This window comes from Meles meles, chromosome 9 (genome assembly GCF_922984935.1).
Source record: "Meles meles chromosome 9, mMelMel3.1 paternal haplotype, whole genome shotgun sequence".
NCBI lineage: Eukaryota > Metazoa > Chordata > Mammalia > Carnivora > Mustelidae > Meles > Meles meles.
The window spans coordinates 28,466,835-28,481,220 of NC_060074.1; the positions used below are offsets into that span (position 1 = coordinate 28,466,835).

A 14,386-nucleotide genomic window follows, 5' to 3' on the forward strand; every position below is an offset into this window, starting at 1 on the left:
CCACTTTTCTCTCTGGCCCGCAATCGAATGTGAAATTAACACCATAATACACGCCGCCCAGGGGAGGCACCCGAGGTTCAGGCATGCTATGACCCTCCTGCTCCTGGACCTTAGCACATGCTGTTCCCTCTGCCTGAAATACCCTTTCTCTCCTTTCTGCCCAATCGACTCCTGTTCCCTCTGTGGACCCTAACATTTGGATAGAGTCACATCCTCGAGGATGTGAGAGGATGAGTAGGGAGCAGAGCCTTCTCTGCTCTCCCCAGAACATCAGAATCTGCTTACAAACTCTTGCCACACCGTGCACCTGTCCTCCGGGGCACTTATCATATTGTAATTACATATTAGCTGCTTCTTTATGTTGTCCCCATTCCCCCTCCTCACTGTCATGAGACCCAGAATGCTGCAAGAGAAACAAACACACCAGTAGTGCTCAGGGCCCAGTACAATGCCTGTACCTAGTAGGTACTCAGGCCTAGTACAATGCCTGCACCTAGCAGGTACTCAGTACATCTCAGGTGAATTCACGGGCTAATCGATTTATCCCAAGGGAACCCCAAGGTCTTCACCAGGGGGTGTCTTTTCTCCGTCTCTCCCTGGTGGACTCCTGCCCTCCTCCAGGACCCCTGGCCCACACAGGCTCTGTTCCTGAAGTCCCCAACCAGCCTGAGTCCCGTGAGGAAGGGGTGGTGGTTTGGCAGCTCAGGTCCGCTCATGCAGGAGAAGAGCCAGGGTAGGGGGGCAAAGAGCCTGTGACCTTATGTACCACCCCCCACCCGCGGTTTCCCAGGACCAACCCAGAAGTCAGGGAATGGGAAGGGGCTGAGAAGAGGGGTCCAGAACCTAGACGTCCTGTCTTGATGGCCAGAGATGATCTTTAAACCCCCAGAAAAGCTGGAGCCACAGAGGCGACAGCACCACCCCCGCCCCGAGCCTGTGGTCGGGAGTCAGGAGCCGGCTAGATCAATATCATTAGGGAGGCGTTCAGCCATGAGTCTGTTCTGCTGCCAAGTCCCCCCAGAGGCCTGAGAGATGATGGGGAGGAGGCGAGAGGCACAAGAAGAGCAGCTGGGGTGCATATTCCTTAAGGCCCCAGAGCCCAGCAGTAGACGGGGTCTACCTGCACACCCCACCCCTGGGGTCAGCATTCTCCTGTTTTACAGATGAGGAAACTGGAAAGGACCCAGAAAGGACAAAGCTTTCCTGAGAGCCTGGCAAAGCCAGAGCCGAATCAGCTGTGCCTGGTTCAGAGGCCGGCTCTCCCAAGGCAGGTCAGAGCGGACGAGGCTCATCTCTGGTCCAAGGACCTGGCTGCATGTGCACTCCCGGCTCAGGCTGGAAGAGGGGCCTTTCCTAGGTTGTGCCTGCAGCCACACCTGGGATGGACACAGTCTCCACTCCTGCATCTGCAAGGTCCTGGGCTCACTGGTCCCAGGGCACGCTTTGCAATAGCTCCCCTCCACTCTGCTCCCTGTGGCGCTCCCCTAGGAGGTGTGAAACCCAGAGAGTGTGGGCTCCCTTGACTGCAAGAGGCCACAGGACATGGCACAGCCAGCCTCTTGGCCTCCCCACGCCTCTGTGTCTCCAAGCTGAGCTGTCCCAGTCCTTAGGCTCCTCCTGGCTGCAGCGCATTGGCCATTTTCCACCAACTCCTGCTTGCCCACATCCTGCATCCACTGTGCACCAGGTCCCTGGCCTGATCTGCAGAACCCAGGGGCAAGGGGCTGCTGTCTCCTCTGATTGCGCCGCTCCGCTGATTAGCACAGCCAGAGGTCAGCTTGCTGCGGGAGCAGCCCTGTCCCATCGCCGGCTTGTAACCCTGGGACTGAGTCTCCACGCCAGACTGTTGGCGGCAAGAAGGTGGCAAAAGAGATGCCCACGTGGGGACTCAGTACAGCCCAGTGGGCTAAGGTCTCGTGTGTGTGTGTGTGTGTGTGTGTGTGTGTGTGCCCGCGTGCACCCACACAGGTGCAGCTGTAGTACTCCTGCTGTCCATTGTTTAGAACCACCTGTTGCCTTCCCATACTTTGGCTTGCTTAGAAACTGCTGAGACTAATCATTAGTCATCTTCTCCAGGGAATGAGGAAAATCCAGGTCTTTAAAAGACAAGGCAGAATTTAACCCCCAGGAGGAAAAATTTCAGAGCCGCTGGAGCTGGATTTCCCAGACCCTACGCTTCTATTCACATCTAGAGGGCCTGGGCATGGCCCCAGGGGACAAAGATAGCTTCTCCTTCCTCGAAGAGCTCTGGCTCAGGCGGGTTGGGGCTAAGAACCCCTCTAGATGCAGGAGGAGGGACATCGGGCTTAGCCCCTAGAAGGGACAAGGGAGGCACATGGGGAAGGAGGCTATGGGGATGCCTGAGCCTATCCAGAGGGGATTTCTTCCTCCCCTGCTCCTCTCCAGACTGTTCACCAGTGCGCATGCTTCTGTGTGTGGACACATGCACCTGCCGTGGAGGGTTCCATGTGCACAACGGTCTTCCATGCTGGTTCCGGCCACAGAGTCCCCAGCAAAGAGGCCGAAGATTCCAGTGCCCCTGAAGGATCTTAGACTCATTCAGAACGTCCGGGGGTGACCCGCCCAGGCTTCAGTACTTGTCAGCCAAGTTTGAGACCAAGTGAGAGACAACTCGTCTTTGGCCCCCAACCCCATCCCTCTGCCCCGCCTGCCCTCCTGCTGCTGTTCCTGCCTCTTCCAAGGGCAGCCTCTCCAAACACTGCCCACACTCCAAACGCCTGCCCGCAACCGGAGCACGTTCCAGCGCCAGGCCCCACCCCCGCCTAGCTCCCGCGCTCCCCGGGCTGCAGACACTCCGGGGTCCCGCCAGCCAGTAAGGCCTAGGACTCCTGGTGTCCAGTGGAGGCTCAGACAAGCGCCGTCACGGTCCTCATTGTTCAGGCAGGGCAGAGGCGAGCCCTGAAGCATCTGAGTCCCGCCAGGAAGCAGGTCTCCTGGGGATGTCCTGAGGGTCTGGGCTGCAGGCCTCTGCCTTTCCAATAAGCTCTGGGCAATGCCGATGCTGAGAGCGCAGGGTCCGCATCCACATGAGAAATGGAGGGTCTTCCGTGTAATAAGGTGTGTCAGGACTCACGTCCCTGCCGCAGAGCCCTCCAGCAGCAGCCCACTCACTCCCTCTTCCTCCTCTTCAGGGCACACTGAGAGCACAGATGCCCCCCCCCCCCGCCACCTCCCTGTTGGGACCCCTCAAAGCAAGGCCTCAGAGCCCAGCCACAGGCCCCAGCCTGCCATCTCTTCACTATCTCTCATCCACTGGCCCAGGCCCAGCTCGAGGTAGTCACATCCGTCCACACGTGGGTGGCTCTGGAGGGTGACCTCCTGCTCACACACCTGGAGTCCCGGTCCACTCCGTGGGAAGCTGGCCAGCCTGCCCAGTTCCAAGGCCCCCCATCTGGCCAATGCCCCCCACTGGGTCTCCTGCCTGCTCCTCACTCATCAGAATCTGTCCTTCCCCCGTAATCAAAACCCTAAGGGCCAAGGAAGGGGTGTGAGCTAGGAAACGCATGGACTTTCAGGGTTCACAACCTGCTTGGCCGATTACCAGCCTTATGATTTCGAGCAAACTCTCCACGTCGTTGAGGCTCCGTTTCTTTCAAAGACAGTCCTCCTCCTCCCAGGCACACGAGTGTGACAAAACACACAGACACACTCAGCACGGCCTCCAGAACTTAGCGGGATTGTTCGATGCCGGCTGTCCCCAGTGGTGACAGGTTCCAGTTCTGCCTGTTAGAAGCTAGGTGACTTCTCACAGACTCGGTTTCCTTCTTTGTCGCCTCAGTGTAACGACACCTGCCTTCGCCTTGGTCCAGAAGGTTCCAGAGGCTGTCCCGCGAACCAGCTCTGCATAGACTGGTTGGTTCCGAGCTGGTCCTACGACCAAGCAGGGCCATTTAAATATTTAATAATTAATAATTAATAATTTAAATAAATGCAGGGCATTTAATATTTGCTCAAAATACTGGGGGAAAGAGCTCCCTGCGGGGGCTACCGCGCTGGTAGGATACAAGCTGGAAGCGCCTCGTGGCCCGACGCTGGGGCACAGCCTGCCTGAACGTGAACCCAGCCCAGAGCCGAGGGATGGAGACCAATACCGGGTCTGCCGTTGGAGCTCTCGGGTCCCGCTGGGCCTCGAGAGCCAGTAGAGTCCTTCTCTCTCTCTCTCTCTCTCTCTCTCTCTCTCTCTCTTAAACCAGTTTGAGTTTCACTCCTCGCTGAAAGAGTCCAGATGAAACTTTCATGGCAATGAGAACTGAGACCTGGACGGCGGGAAAGCTGCTGGGAGAATGACAGGGGAGCAGTGTGCGAGAGGCACCCCTGAAGCCCACCACACATCCGGAGCCTGGGGGGAGGGGCCCTTTGTGCTCACCGCAGACCCCTGGGCAGACCCCTTCCCAAAGAACACAGCTAGAGAAAGACACAGATTTTTCTTCCGCTTTATCATGAATAAAGCCATACAATGGGTGCAAGGAGACAAAGCAGCTGTACAGGAGGGGGTGGGCAAGGGCTTCGATACATTCATATCCAGGGAAGTAGCAGGTCGGGGTTTACACAGGTGGCAGAGGCTACAGGCACGATGATACAAAATAGAAAGGATATTTCCATCTCTATAAATACACAGCCAGGGGGTGGGGAGGAGGCTGGGTTCTTCTGTCTCTCCTGCAGGGGGCCGGGGAGGCCGGGAGGCAGAGGCAAGGAATCTCTACATTTGTTCTGGATGGCATAACAGAGGGAAGAGAGAAAATGGGGGGACACGGCGTGTGAACACCGATGTGCTCACTCACACACAAACTAAACACGGCCACCCGGGAGAGTCTCAACCTGTTTAACACTGATCAGAAACCAAACTGGGGACATCCGTCGGCAAAGACCCCACTGCCAGGAAGAGGCCAGGTGTGGGACGTACACGGAAGTCCTCCAACAGTCTGGACATCCAAGGACAGAGAAGTCAGGAAGGAGCCCATCCGCCAGAGCCCCACCCAGGGGAGCGAGTCGTCCCCAACAACAACACTGAGGTTCCTCCCATCGGGGGCCTCCTGATTCCTTTCACGGCTGGGTGATATTGAACTGGACGTCCTACTGCCCACCCACTCCCTTTGACGCTAACCCCATGTTTCCTAAAGAGATCAGCAAAATATGCACCGTATACCCCTCATGCATGCATGAGTGCACATGCACACGTCTACATCCAGCCTTACACCGGCCAGGAGCTCCAGTCTCCAGATCCTGGGGCCTGGACCTGGATGAGGCATGGCTCTTGGACTCTGCCTCCAACTTCTCCAAGGACCCTGAGCATGGGGAGATGTAGGGGCCGGAGGGAGCCCCTGGACAGGGCATGGACCTACTTGACTTTCCCAGGGCCTGAAGTTGAGAAGCTCCAAAGAAGCGGGGTAGACCCGGGAGGGAGGGTTGGTGGACAAATGTCCAGGGCAAAGATGTTCTGCTTCTAGACACCTCCACACGCCTTGTGTGGCAGGAGGAGGCTGCTGCCCAAGCCGGACTGGGGCACATCGGAGTATCCTCCCTCCCCCTCCTAGAGCCCCCTTTACAAGGATCACACTTGTCCAGCTGGCTATGTCTTCTTCTGGCCACCAGGACCCACCGTCCCTATCTTGCCAGTCTCTGATACACAGAGGGATTCCTCAAAACCCAAAGGAGAAGGGGTCCACGAGTTTTCAGAGCTGCCAGGAGAGACTCCGATGAAGAGGGGGATCAGAAGGCCCATCCCAAACCTCGGACACAGCGTACGTGGCAAGGTACTGGTCAAGCAGCTGGCTAGGTAAGGAAGCCAGGACACCAAGACTGCTGGGCAGGGGCATTCCAGGAACCCCTGGAGGTGGACCCGACAGCTCCCTTCCTTCCCCTCTCCCCTCTGGGGTCACCTCTCCATTGTTCCCATGCTCTGCCCTCTCCTCCTGGTCTACCGGCATGGAAACCCCCCTGCACCTCTCTGGCCCTCTCTCCCCAAATCAGACAGATGTCACTTCCCTGCCCTCTTCCCTCCAGACATCATGCAGGCCAGCCCCAGGGAGGCACCGGGCCAGCCTCAGACGCCTGGCTGGAGCACGGGGGCCATGAGCCTGCCTGGCATCTGCACCCCACCCTGTAACCTGACCCTGCCTCTCCCATTCCTCCTTGCCAACCTCCCCCAGACCCTGGCCCTGCCAGCCTGTTTTCAAGACCAGACAGCACTCTCCTGGCTGACAGACAGATTCAACAGTAACAGCAAAAAGGGGTGCGGGGGAGGGAGGAGAGAAAAGGTTAGACATTTACACAATAATAACAATAATGATTAAAAGTGCTTTCTCTTAAAGGACATCTTTGGCAAGAATATACTGCGGTGCTGTGTGTGTGTGTGTGTGTGTGTGTGTGCCCGCGCGCACGCAGGGGTGCACAGACCTAACCTGTGAGACATGGGAGGGCCACAGTGTCCTCCCAACCAGTGTCTGACCCAAAGGTGGGGCCACTTGGAGACTGGGGTACCCTTCCCTAGCATTCTTCTGGAAACCCACTCCTTCCAGAGGGATGCCAGGGAGGGAGGAGTGAGCTGCTCAGCTTCCCAGGATGCCCTGGTCCTTCCCAGGGTCACCCTGGGCTCAGGCCTGGGTGGGGCAGGCTGGCCATGCCTGGGAGGTGGGGGCTGCCAGTGGGCAGTAGGAAAGCGTGTGTGAAGGCCCAGGGCTGGCTGCTGAAGGGTCTGCCACTCTGCCAGGCCCCGAATGAGGAGAGGCCACCAGACCAGGAGGGGCAAGTGCCCAGGGCCACGTCCAGCGGGAGATGTAAGATATTTACAGAGGAAATGGGGAGGAAATATCTCCCATCTGGGGAGAGAGTTGGGGTGGGTGGGAAGGAGGAGGGGAGGATTTCTGGGTATCTGGCTTGAATGCCTCAGAAGGAAGAGCACTTTGGAGGAAGCTCAGTCACCAAGTACAAGGTTGCAACCTTTAGGAAGCGGGGGCCTGCTCCCCACCTTCAGACACTCTCCTTTCCAACTCCCTGAAAACAGAACGTCCACACAGATACAGCTTCTTGGAGGAAAAAAAATTCAAAAGACACACACGTCCCCCATCCATCACATACACCCTTGTCCCGGCAGACCCGCAGGGAGGAGGGCAGCTCCCCTCTTCTCTGGATGCTGACTGCTGTGCCCCGGGCTTGCCAGAAAACAAGGGGGCCAAGGGAACGGAGCAGGTGCCACCACTGACCCCGGCTTTCTCCAAGGATAAAGGGCCCCTACATTTCAGACTTCACTTAGACTTCACTTAGACATGAAAAAGGGATGGGAATTGGTTTATGCCCGGGGAGGCAATAAAGCAATATGGGAAAACAATAAATACTTCTCATCAATTTACCTATTCTTTTTTTTTAACCTTTTCTTATATTTTATTAGCTTACAGATTCTGTCAGTAAGTCTCACATATATATTATATATATTTATATATCAGTACAATGCCTCTCTCTAGGGGACCCCAGAGGCTTAAGAAGCCCCCCCAAGAATGGAGTCCTGGTGAATTTCCATTCCAGCTTAGAGTCCTTGGGTGGTGGTCTGAGGGGTCCCCAACTGCCCAGATGGCCTCTTGGCCCTCTGACCTCAATGCATCCCTTGGCCCCTCTGTTCCGTGGGCAACTTGGCTCTGCCAGGGAAACCAAGGCGGAGGGGGAACAGCAAGGCTTTGGTATGGTAGGCAGGCCATGTGGGATGCACAGACAGCAGCAACAAGAAATCTGCTAAGGACATCCCGGGCAGTCTGGTAGAAACCGACCCCAAAACACTCGCAGAGGGAGCCACGAGCCCTTTGAGTGCCTCTCCTGGGGCTTGCTGGGCAGGGCTTCTGAAAGCAGGTTCCCCAGGACAAGCTCCAACACGGGGACCCTGAAGGACAGGGCAGGGCAGGGCAGGAAGGCTCAATCCCCCACACCCAGAAGGGCAACAAGCAGATAAGCAAGTGACAAAAGGCTAGTCTGGGGCACAAAACCCAAGAACGGGCTGAGGGCTCGGGGCAGTGGGAGCAACCTGCCCAGGCTGCTGCGGGGACCACACACGTCCAATCCGTCCAGTCCACTGAGCTCCGAGGCCGAGGCCGCCCCTCCTGGCGGCTCTCTTCCCCAAAACTACGTACATGTGTGTCTGCACCTCCCACCAAAACCAATACTCTGACCTCTCCTGCCCCACCGGGGTCTTTGTTGAGAAGTGGCTGACAACGCCCAGGGCCGCGAGAGCACAGGTGCAGGGACCCACAGTCTGTGACCCAGAATCCTGGGGAACGGGGCTTATGTCCCCTCGGGCTGCCCTGTCACCCCCTGCTGTCACCTTCTCTGGACAGGAGGCGCATGTGTGTGCAAACAGGCGGGGCACAGACAAGGCTAGGTGATACGACCCTGGCTGAGAGGCACGTGGAAGTCAGTGTGCGAGGACAAGGGTGTGGTCCCACGACACACCCTCTATACACACCCGCACAGACCGCACGGCAGAGGCACAGTCTGGAGACCCCGGGGTACCCCAGGGCTCAGAAACTTTCAAAGGCAAATTTCGGCCACTTGATGTCCCATGCTGGCTCTATTTGGTTCACCCATCTACCCCAGAGGCGGCCAGAAAAGGATGCTCTCAATCTGATTTCTCCTTGCCAAGCAGTAGGGTTAGGGAGACAGAGCTTTTCCATCTACTCCCAAATGACAGATCCCCAAGGAGCTGGTCAGTCTCCTCTGAGGAGCCCCATCCTCTCAGAGGGGTGGGGGGAGTCAGGTGGACCTGGTGGGCAGTGGAGGCTTTGGGGGCTCCACAGTATCCATCTACCCAGGGGAATCTGAGTTATTCTCCTCCATCTTTTTCTTTCTCTCTCTTCTCTCTCTCTCTCTCCCCCTTCCCCTCTGCAATTCACTTCCCCCTCCCCACGTTGCACTTTCTTCTCTCTTTCTCCAAAATTGGCCCAAAGTCCTCCTTCTGGATTCAAGGGTGGTCAGGATTCATGGGTCCCCTCCCCACATGCCCCATCCCCACTGCCCTGGCCCCAGGCGAGGGGTGGCGCTCATCTCTTCTGGCCGGCATTCAGCATGACCTTGGAGACGAAGTTGACGATGGCGGAGGCAGGCTGGTTGGGGTCAAGCTCAGCGAAGAGGTGGCAGGCATTGTCGGTGGTGCTGCCCTGCTTCCGGGCCACGAAGCCGAAGAGCCTGTGGGGGGTGGCAGGGGTAGGAGAGGGGTGACAGGCGTGAGGGGAGGCTTGGGGGGTGAGGGACACCCGAGACCTGGGAGAGCTGCCCGTGTGAGCAGGCCCATCCTCAGCTCGAAGCCCCTCCCCCGTCTTCCCACCTCCCCCTGCACACAGGGATGGGAGAGAATCCTCCCTCTCCTCCAGCCCCAGAAAGCCAGGTCCCAGGGACGAGGGTGTCCCTGGTTTCAGGGTAGGCAGTCATTCCCCTTTGAGGAGCGATGGGGGAGGAGGAGCTGGAGCGAATGAGGAGACTGGACAGCAAGAGGTGGGAGGAGACCAAAAATAAAACGGGGACATTCCTAGGCAGGCTTCTCGCAGCACTTCCCAGCCCCACCCGGCCCAGCCTGTTCTTGCACACAACACAGAAGCACGTGAAGAAAACACCGCTGGCCCGCCGTCAGAGTGCTTGGCCTCCTCAGACACCAGGAGAGGATAAGGGAGACAAAAGGACAAGGGGTTGCCCCACCCCCTCTCTCTCTCTCTCTCACACACACACACACACACACACACACACACACACACACTTCTCCTTGGCTCAAGAGAATGGGAGGGGATAGGGGACCCCACACCTGTTCCTCCCCACCCCCACTCCCTGCACCAGAGTGACCTGGCATTCTCTCTGCAAAACAGAGTTAAAAATATGAGCAGAGAACAGAATGTGAGCCCAGGTCCCCTCCCAGTCTGCACATGGCTAATTAGAGCGAGATGGGGAAATCGGACAGCTGGAGATTCCGATGGAAACCCCTCTCCCCAGGACTGGACCACAACAGCTAAAATTAGCAAAGTTGGGTCCTGGTTGCCACCACCCGCAGGCATACACACACACACACACGCACACACACACGGACACGCACACAGACGTAGGACTTCCTACAGCTTTGCTCTCCCCACCTTTGTTTCAGTTGCCTGCAGCAGTTAGGGCCCAAAGTCCAGGATAATGACCTGCCCAAGTGCAGGGGATGCCTGGGTCCATGAACCAAGCCCCAGCACCTCCCTTCCAGGCCGTTCAGGCTCCTTGGTGCCCAGGAGGGCAGTAAGGGCGGAGGGAGGGAGTGGCTCCGAGCCACCGTGGGACCTCGAGCCAAGCCTGGCCGCCTGGTTCTGCCAGGGTGGGGAGCCAGCCAACCTCACCAGCCTAAACATGGCCCGCCTGCCCTCCCTGCTGTTTATTTCAGCTCCCCCAGCCAGTTCAATGACTGCCAGGTCCTTTCTCTGCTGGGGGGAATGGATCCAGGCAGGAAACCTCAGCCCCAGGGCAGGGAGGAGCGCTTGCAGGAACCTGAGAACACACCTCCTGAAATCTGGGGCCTGAGGCTCCTGGCATATCTACCGCCCCCCCCCCAACGCTGTCCCCTGAAGGAGCCAGGCTCTCCTGGGCCTCTGCCCTGCAGAGCAAGGCCGCGTTAGCAGGAAGCTCAGCACAAAACCAGCTCCAGAATGAGGAGAACAACTTCCAGCCTTGGGAGCAGCCCACTGTCCCCTACCCATCATCTCCCCATCACGGGGCCCAGTGGTGGCCAAGGATGAACTCCTTCAGACACAGAGCTCGGGCCTGCTTGCTTGGGTCAGGGACTCGGAGACCCTAATGGCCCTGGGAACTCAGAGAAGCCTAAAGCAGGTGTGCGGCATGGGTCCTCCTTTCAGCTGGGCCGCCCATTCTTTACATGACCTCGGGCACGGCGAGGCCCCCTCCATCTCACACAGCCCCTCTGAATGCTCCAAAGGGCGTTCATGGAGCTTTCCACTTCGGAGCAAGATTCCCTCCAGGCTGCAGGATTCACAGAGGCTCACGCAAAGAGTGAGCATGGGAATCAAGGAAGCCAGGATTTGGGCAGAAAGCCCATTCAAACAACCCCCTGCCCCGTGGCCACAGCCTGTAATATGCTTCCAGCTCTCTGTCCACTTCCCCAGCTTCCTGACAGTCTGGTCCTGGGAGAGCCAAGGTGACAAGACTGGCTCCAGCCTCAAGAAAGGAGAAGGCAAAAGTCCTCGCTGCTTGGCCAAGCTTTTCTCCCGAGTGACTGACCCCAGCACAAAGGCCTCTGTTACCCTTTGCCTACCCCTGGCCCCAGATTCTAGGCCTCCCCAGGAGCAGCCCACTGGGGCAGGGGAGAAGATACTTACTTAGCGGGGACACCTCCCTCTGTTTTCATCCACCTGTGGAGAGAAACACACCATCGCATAAAACACTACACATTTTCACCCCCCCAGAACCTGGCCCCTCACATGACCAGGCCTCTGGGGGGAAGGCAAGGGAGACCCCATTCCAGGTGGATGGGGGCCTCCAAAGATCAAGCAGGGGAAGGCACTGAGGGTGGAGAGAACACTGTAGCCTGTCTCTCAAGGAGCTCTCTGGTGTGAAGAGGAGAAGCAGATTCAAGGTCAAGGATATGGCAGAGGGCATGGAAGCAAGCATCTGAGTCCCTGGGAGGGTCTCCAAATGTGTAGTGGGAAAAACTCAGATAGCTACTCAACACAATTACTCACAGTCTCACAGACACAGGCAGACCTTCAAGTTGAACTAAGAATATTCACCCACAGCCACACATGCACACACTTGCACACACGGAGACTCCAGTGTTCTAAAAGTGTGCAGAAGGGAAGATGTCTACAAAAGACTTACTTTCTCTCCTGAGGATCCAGGTCACAGAAGGTGACAGTGTTGAGTGGGTAGTGTCGTCTGAAGAAGAGCCTGAGGTACAGATAACAGGAAAACAGAGAATGAGCATGGAAATGACGACTCTCTTCCAACCTCCCCTTGGGGGTCAGGCCACCACGTGTGGCTGTCACAGACTGACCCAACCTCCACCTTATACACAAGATGGCCTGGGCCACTCGTAGAAGCGATGCCCAGGGAAAAACAGACGTGTCCCTGAAACATGTCCCAAATGCTAGTAAGTGGGAAAAGAAGGAAGAAATTGGTACTGAAGAAAGAGAAAATGAGCAGACCCTGGAGGAGGAAGGAAAGAAGTAGGAGGGAGAGTCTGAGAGGAAAGGCTCTGCTCTAGAAAGCAGGCACTTTTGTCAGTTGTATTTATGACTCTGTGCTCAATCCAGGCACAACTGTAGTAGGAAAGATGAAAGGAAGGAAGGAAGGCACGGATGGATGGATGGATGGGTGGATGGGTGAATGGATGGATGGAAGGGTGGGTGGGTGGATGGATGGAAGGAAGGATAGATGGATGGGAGGAAGGAAGAATGGATGGATGGATGGGTGGATGGATGGATGGAAGGGTGGGTGGGTGGATAGGTGGATGGAAGGAAGGATGGATGCATGGATGGATAGAGACAGAAATGGATGATGGGATAAATGAGTGGGAGAGGAAAAATGGAGGATGAATGGATGCAGGAATGAGCGAATCAACTGGTGAGTGGATGAGCAACCGGACGGATGGGTGGTTGGGTGGGTAGAAGAGTGGATAGGTGGCTGGTGAGTGGGCAGGTGGATGGATGCATGCATGGATGGGTAGGTGGATGGGTGGGTGGGTGAACAGGTGAGTACAAGGAACAAATGGTAAGCGGGTGGGTAAGTAGATGGATAGATGGTCACCGGGAGAGAGCCCGACATGGAAGCAAGTAGAAGAGGCTTACTTTCTCTGGTTGTCAGTCAGTGTGATTCCCTGGGCAGAAACTTTGAAGTGAACGATGGTGGCAGCTGGTGTGGGATCAGCAGCCAGTGTCTCAGAAGTGGCTTTGGAGATGGCCTGTGGCCCAGTGAGCGACTCCATGTCCACGGAGTTGACGAAGAGCACGTTGCAGGCTGGAATAAGCCCACCCAGAGAAGAGTCAGTGGGGCCACAATGGGGTTGGGGTGGGGGGAATGACACACCATGTCAGCTCTTTGGGGAGAAGGAGTAGATGAATTCTAGGCCAGCTCCCCTGCCAGGCATCTGCACAGAGACACGTGGACTGCCCCGCCATATTCGGGTCTGCCGGGAGGGACAGGGCGGGCCAGAGGAGAGGGGAGGGGCCTGCGCGGGGACCAAGGCTGGGTCAGCCACTCACCTGCCCCTTGCTTCAGCAGATCAGTGGTGGAGTTGGCAGGGCCCGAGCTAGCTTTCGACTCATCTGTGGGGTCTGAAACAAAAATTTAATTCAGCCGGTAATTAAAACTCGAGAGCTGGAAAACAGCACACGTCTGGTTGAGCCTCAGGCAAGCTCTGTAAATACTTTGTGCAACGGATACTGCTTTTCATAACAGGCCCTGGCAGTTGGCACGTATGTGTCCAGTCGGAGCATTCCAACAGTGACGGCAAGTGCGCCGCACGCGGGGGGAGCGCTCTGGAGTCCAACAGTGTGGGGTTCAGACTCTCGCCCCAGCATCTGCCAAGGAGCTATAACACGGAGATGCGATTGTACCCATTTTGCTGGGTTTTTGAGTTGTTCCACGTACAGGGGAGCCCCGTGCTGGCATAAAGCAGGTCTTTGAGTGGCAATGGATGTCGCTTTGTCATTGCCCGTGGGTATGTCTTTGCGTAGCTCCATGAGGGCCCTAAGCCATCAAGCCCTTAATGCGGCACAACTATAATTTCAATATTAATAAGAACCGAGTATTGTCTGTACCAAACTCTGGTGTGCAGACTTACGGAAACCCAGATAGCTGAGCCCCACCTTCAAGTTCCTGAGTCGGTGGGGCCTGAGAGTATTTGCATTTTTAACAAGTTCCCAGGACGCCCAATCCCGTGGGTCTGGGAACCATACTTTGCGAAGCGCTGTTTTCTACAGTGTAAATATCAAACAGTTTTATAATTGCTCAACTACTTTCATAAAATTTATAGAACTATAATTTAGCTGGTGTCCAAAATGTGGGGTTAATAATGCTACTTAAGTTGTATTTGAACCTTTAAACCAATAACGTTGGTCAATTATCATTAATAATTCAATGAATTGAGTAGGATATGTTGAAATTATCAAACAATACTGAGGGTTTTGTGTGTGGGCATAATGGCAGGAGCTCCGAGAAAAACTGGAAGAAATTCCCAGAGTCACTTCTGAATATCCTAATTTTGAACAGAGGATGGGGAGAAGGGACCCAGTCTCCAATTCCTAGACCTCAAGGTCAGGGCCAAGCAGTCCCTTACACGTGGCCCTCGTACATGGGGCCAGGTGGCAGAACCCCATCCCGTGTCTGTCCTGGATATCTGTCCGCCCTCCTC

At 56.3% G+C, this 14,386-nt stretch overlaps 1 protein-coding gene across 7 annotated transcripts in view; it reads right to left on the reverse strand.

Annotated features, from left to right (window-relative positions):
* Positions 1-4,438: 4,438 nt before the first annotated feature.
* TNS1 (tensin 1) overlaps positions 4,439-14,386 on the reverse strand; it is a 225,321-nt gene continuing 215,373 nt past the window's right edge. For all 7 annotated transcript variants that reach the window (XM_046019222.1, XM_046019223.1, XM_046019224.1 and 4 more), the window contains 5 exons: positions 13,236-13,307; positions 12,822-12,990; positions 11,854-11,922; positions 11,355-11,387; positions 4,439-9,189 (listed from right to left, as the gene is read on the reverse strand). In XM_046019222.1, the coding sequence (XP_045875178.1) occupies positions 9,045-9,189; positions 11,355-11,387; positions 11,854-11,922; positions 12,822-12,990; positions 13,236-13,307 (488 nt within the window). In that variant the 3' untranslated portion in view covers positions 4,439-9,044. The remainder of the gene's footprint in view (positions 9,190-11,354; positions 11,388-11,853; positions 11,923-12,821; positions 12,991-13,235; positions 13,308-14,386) is intronic.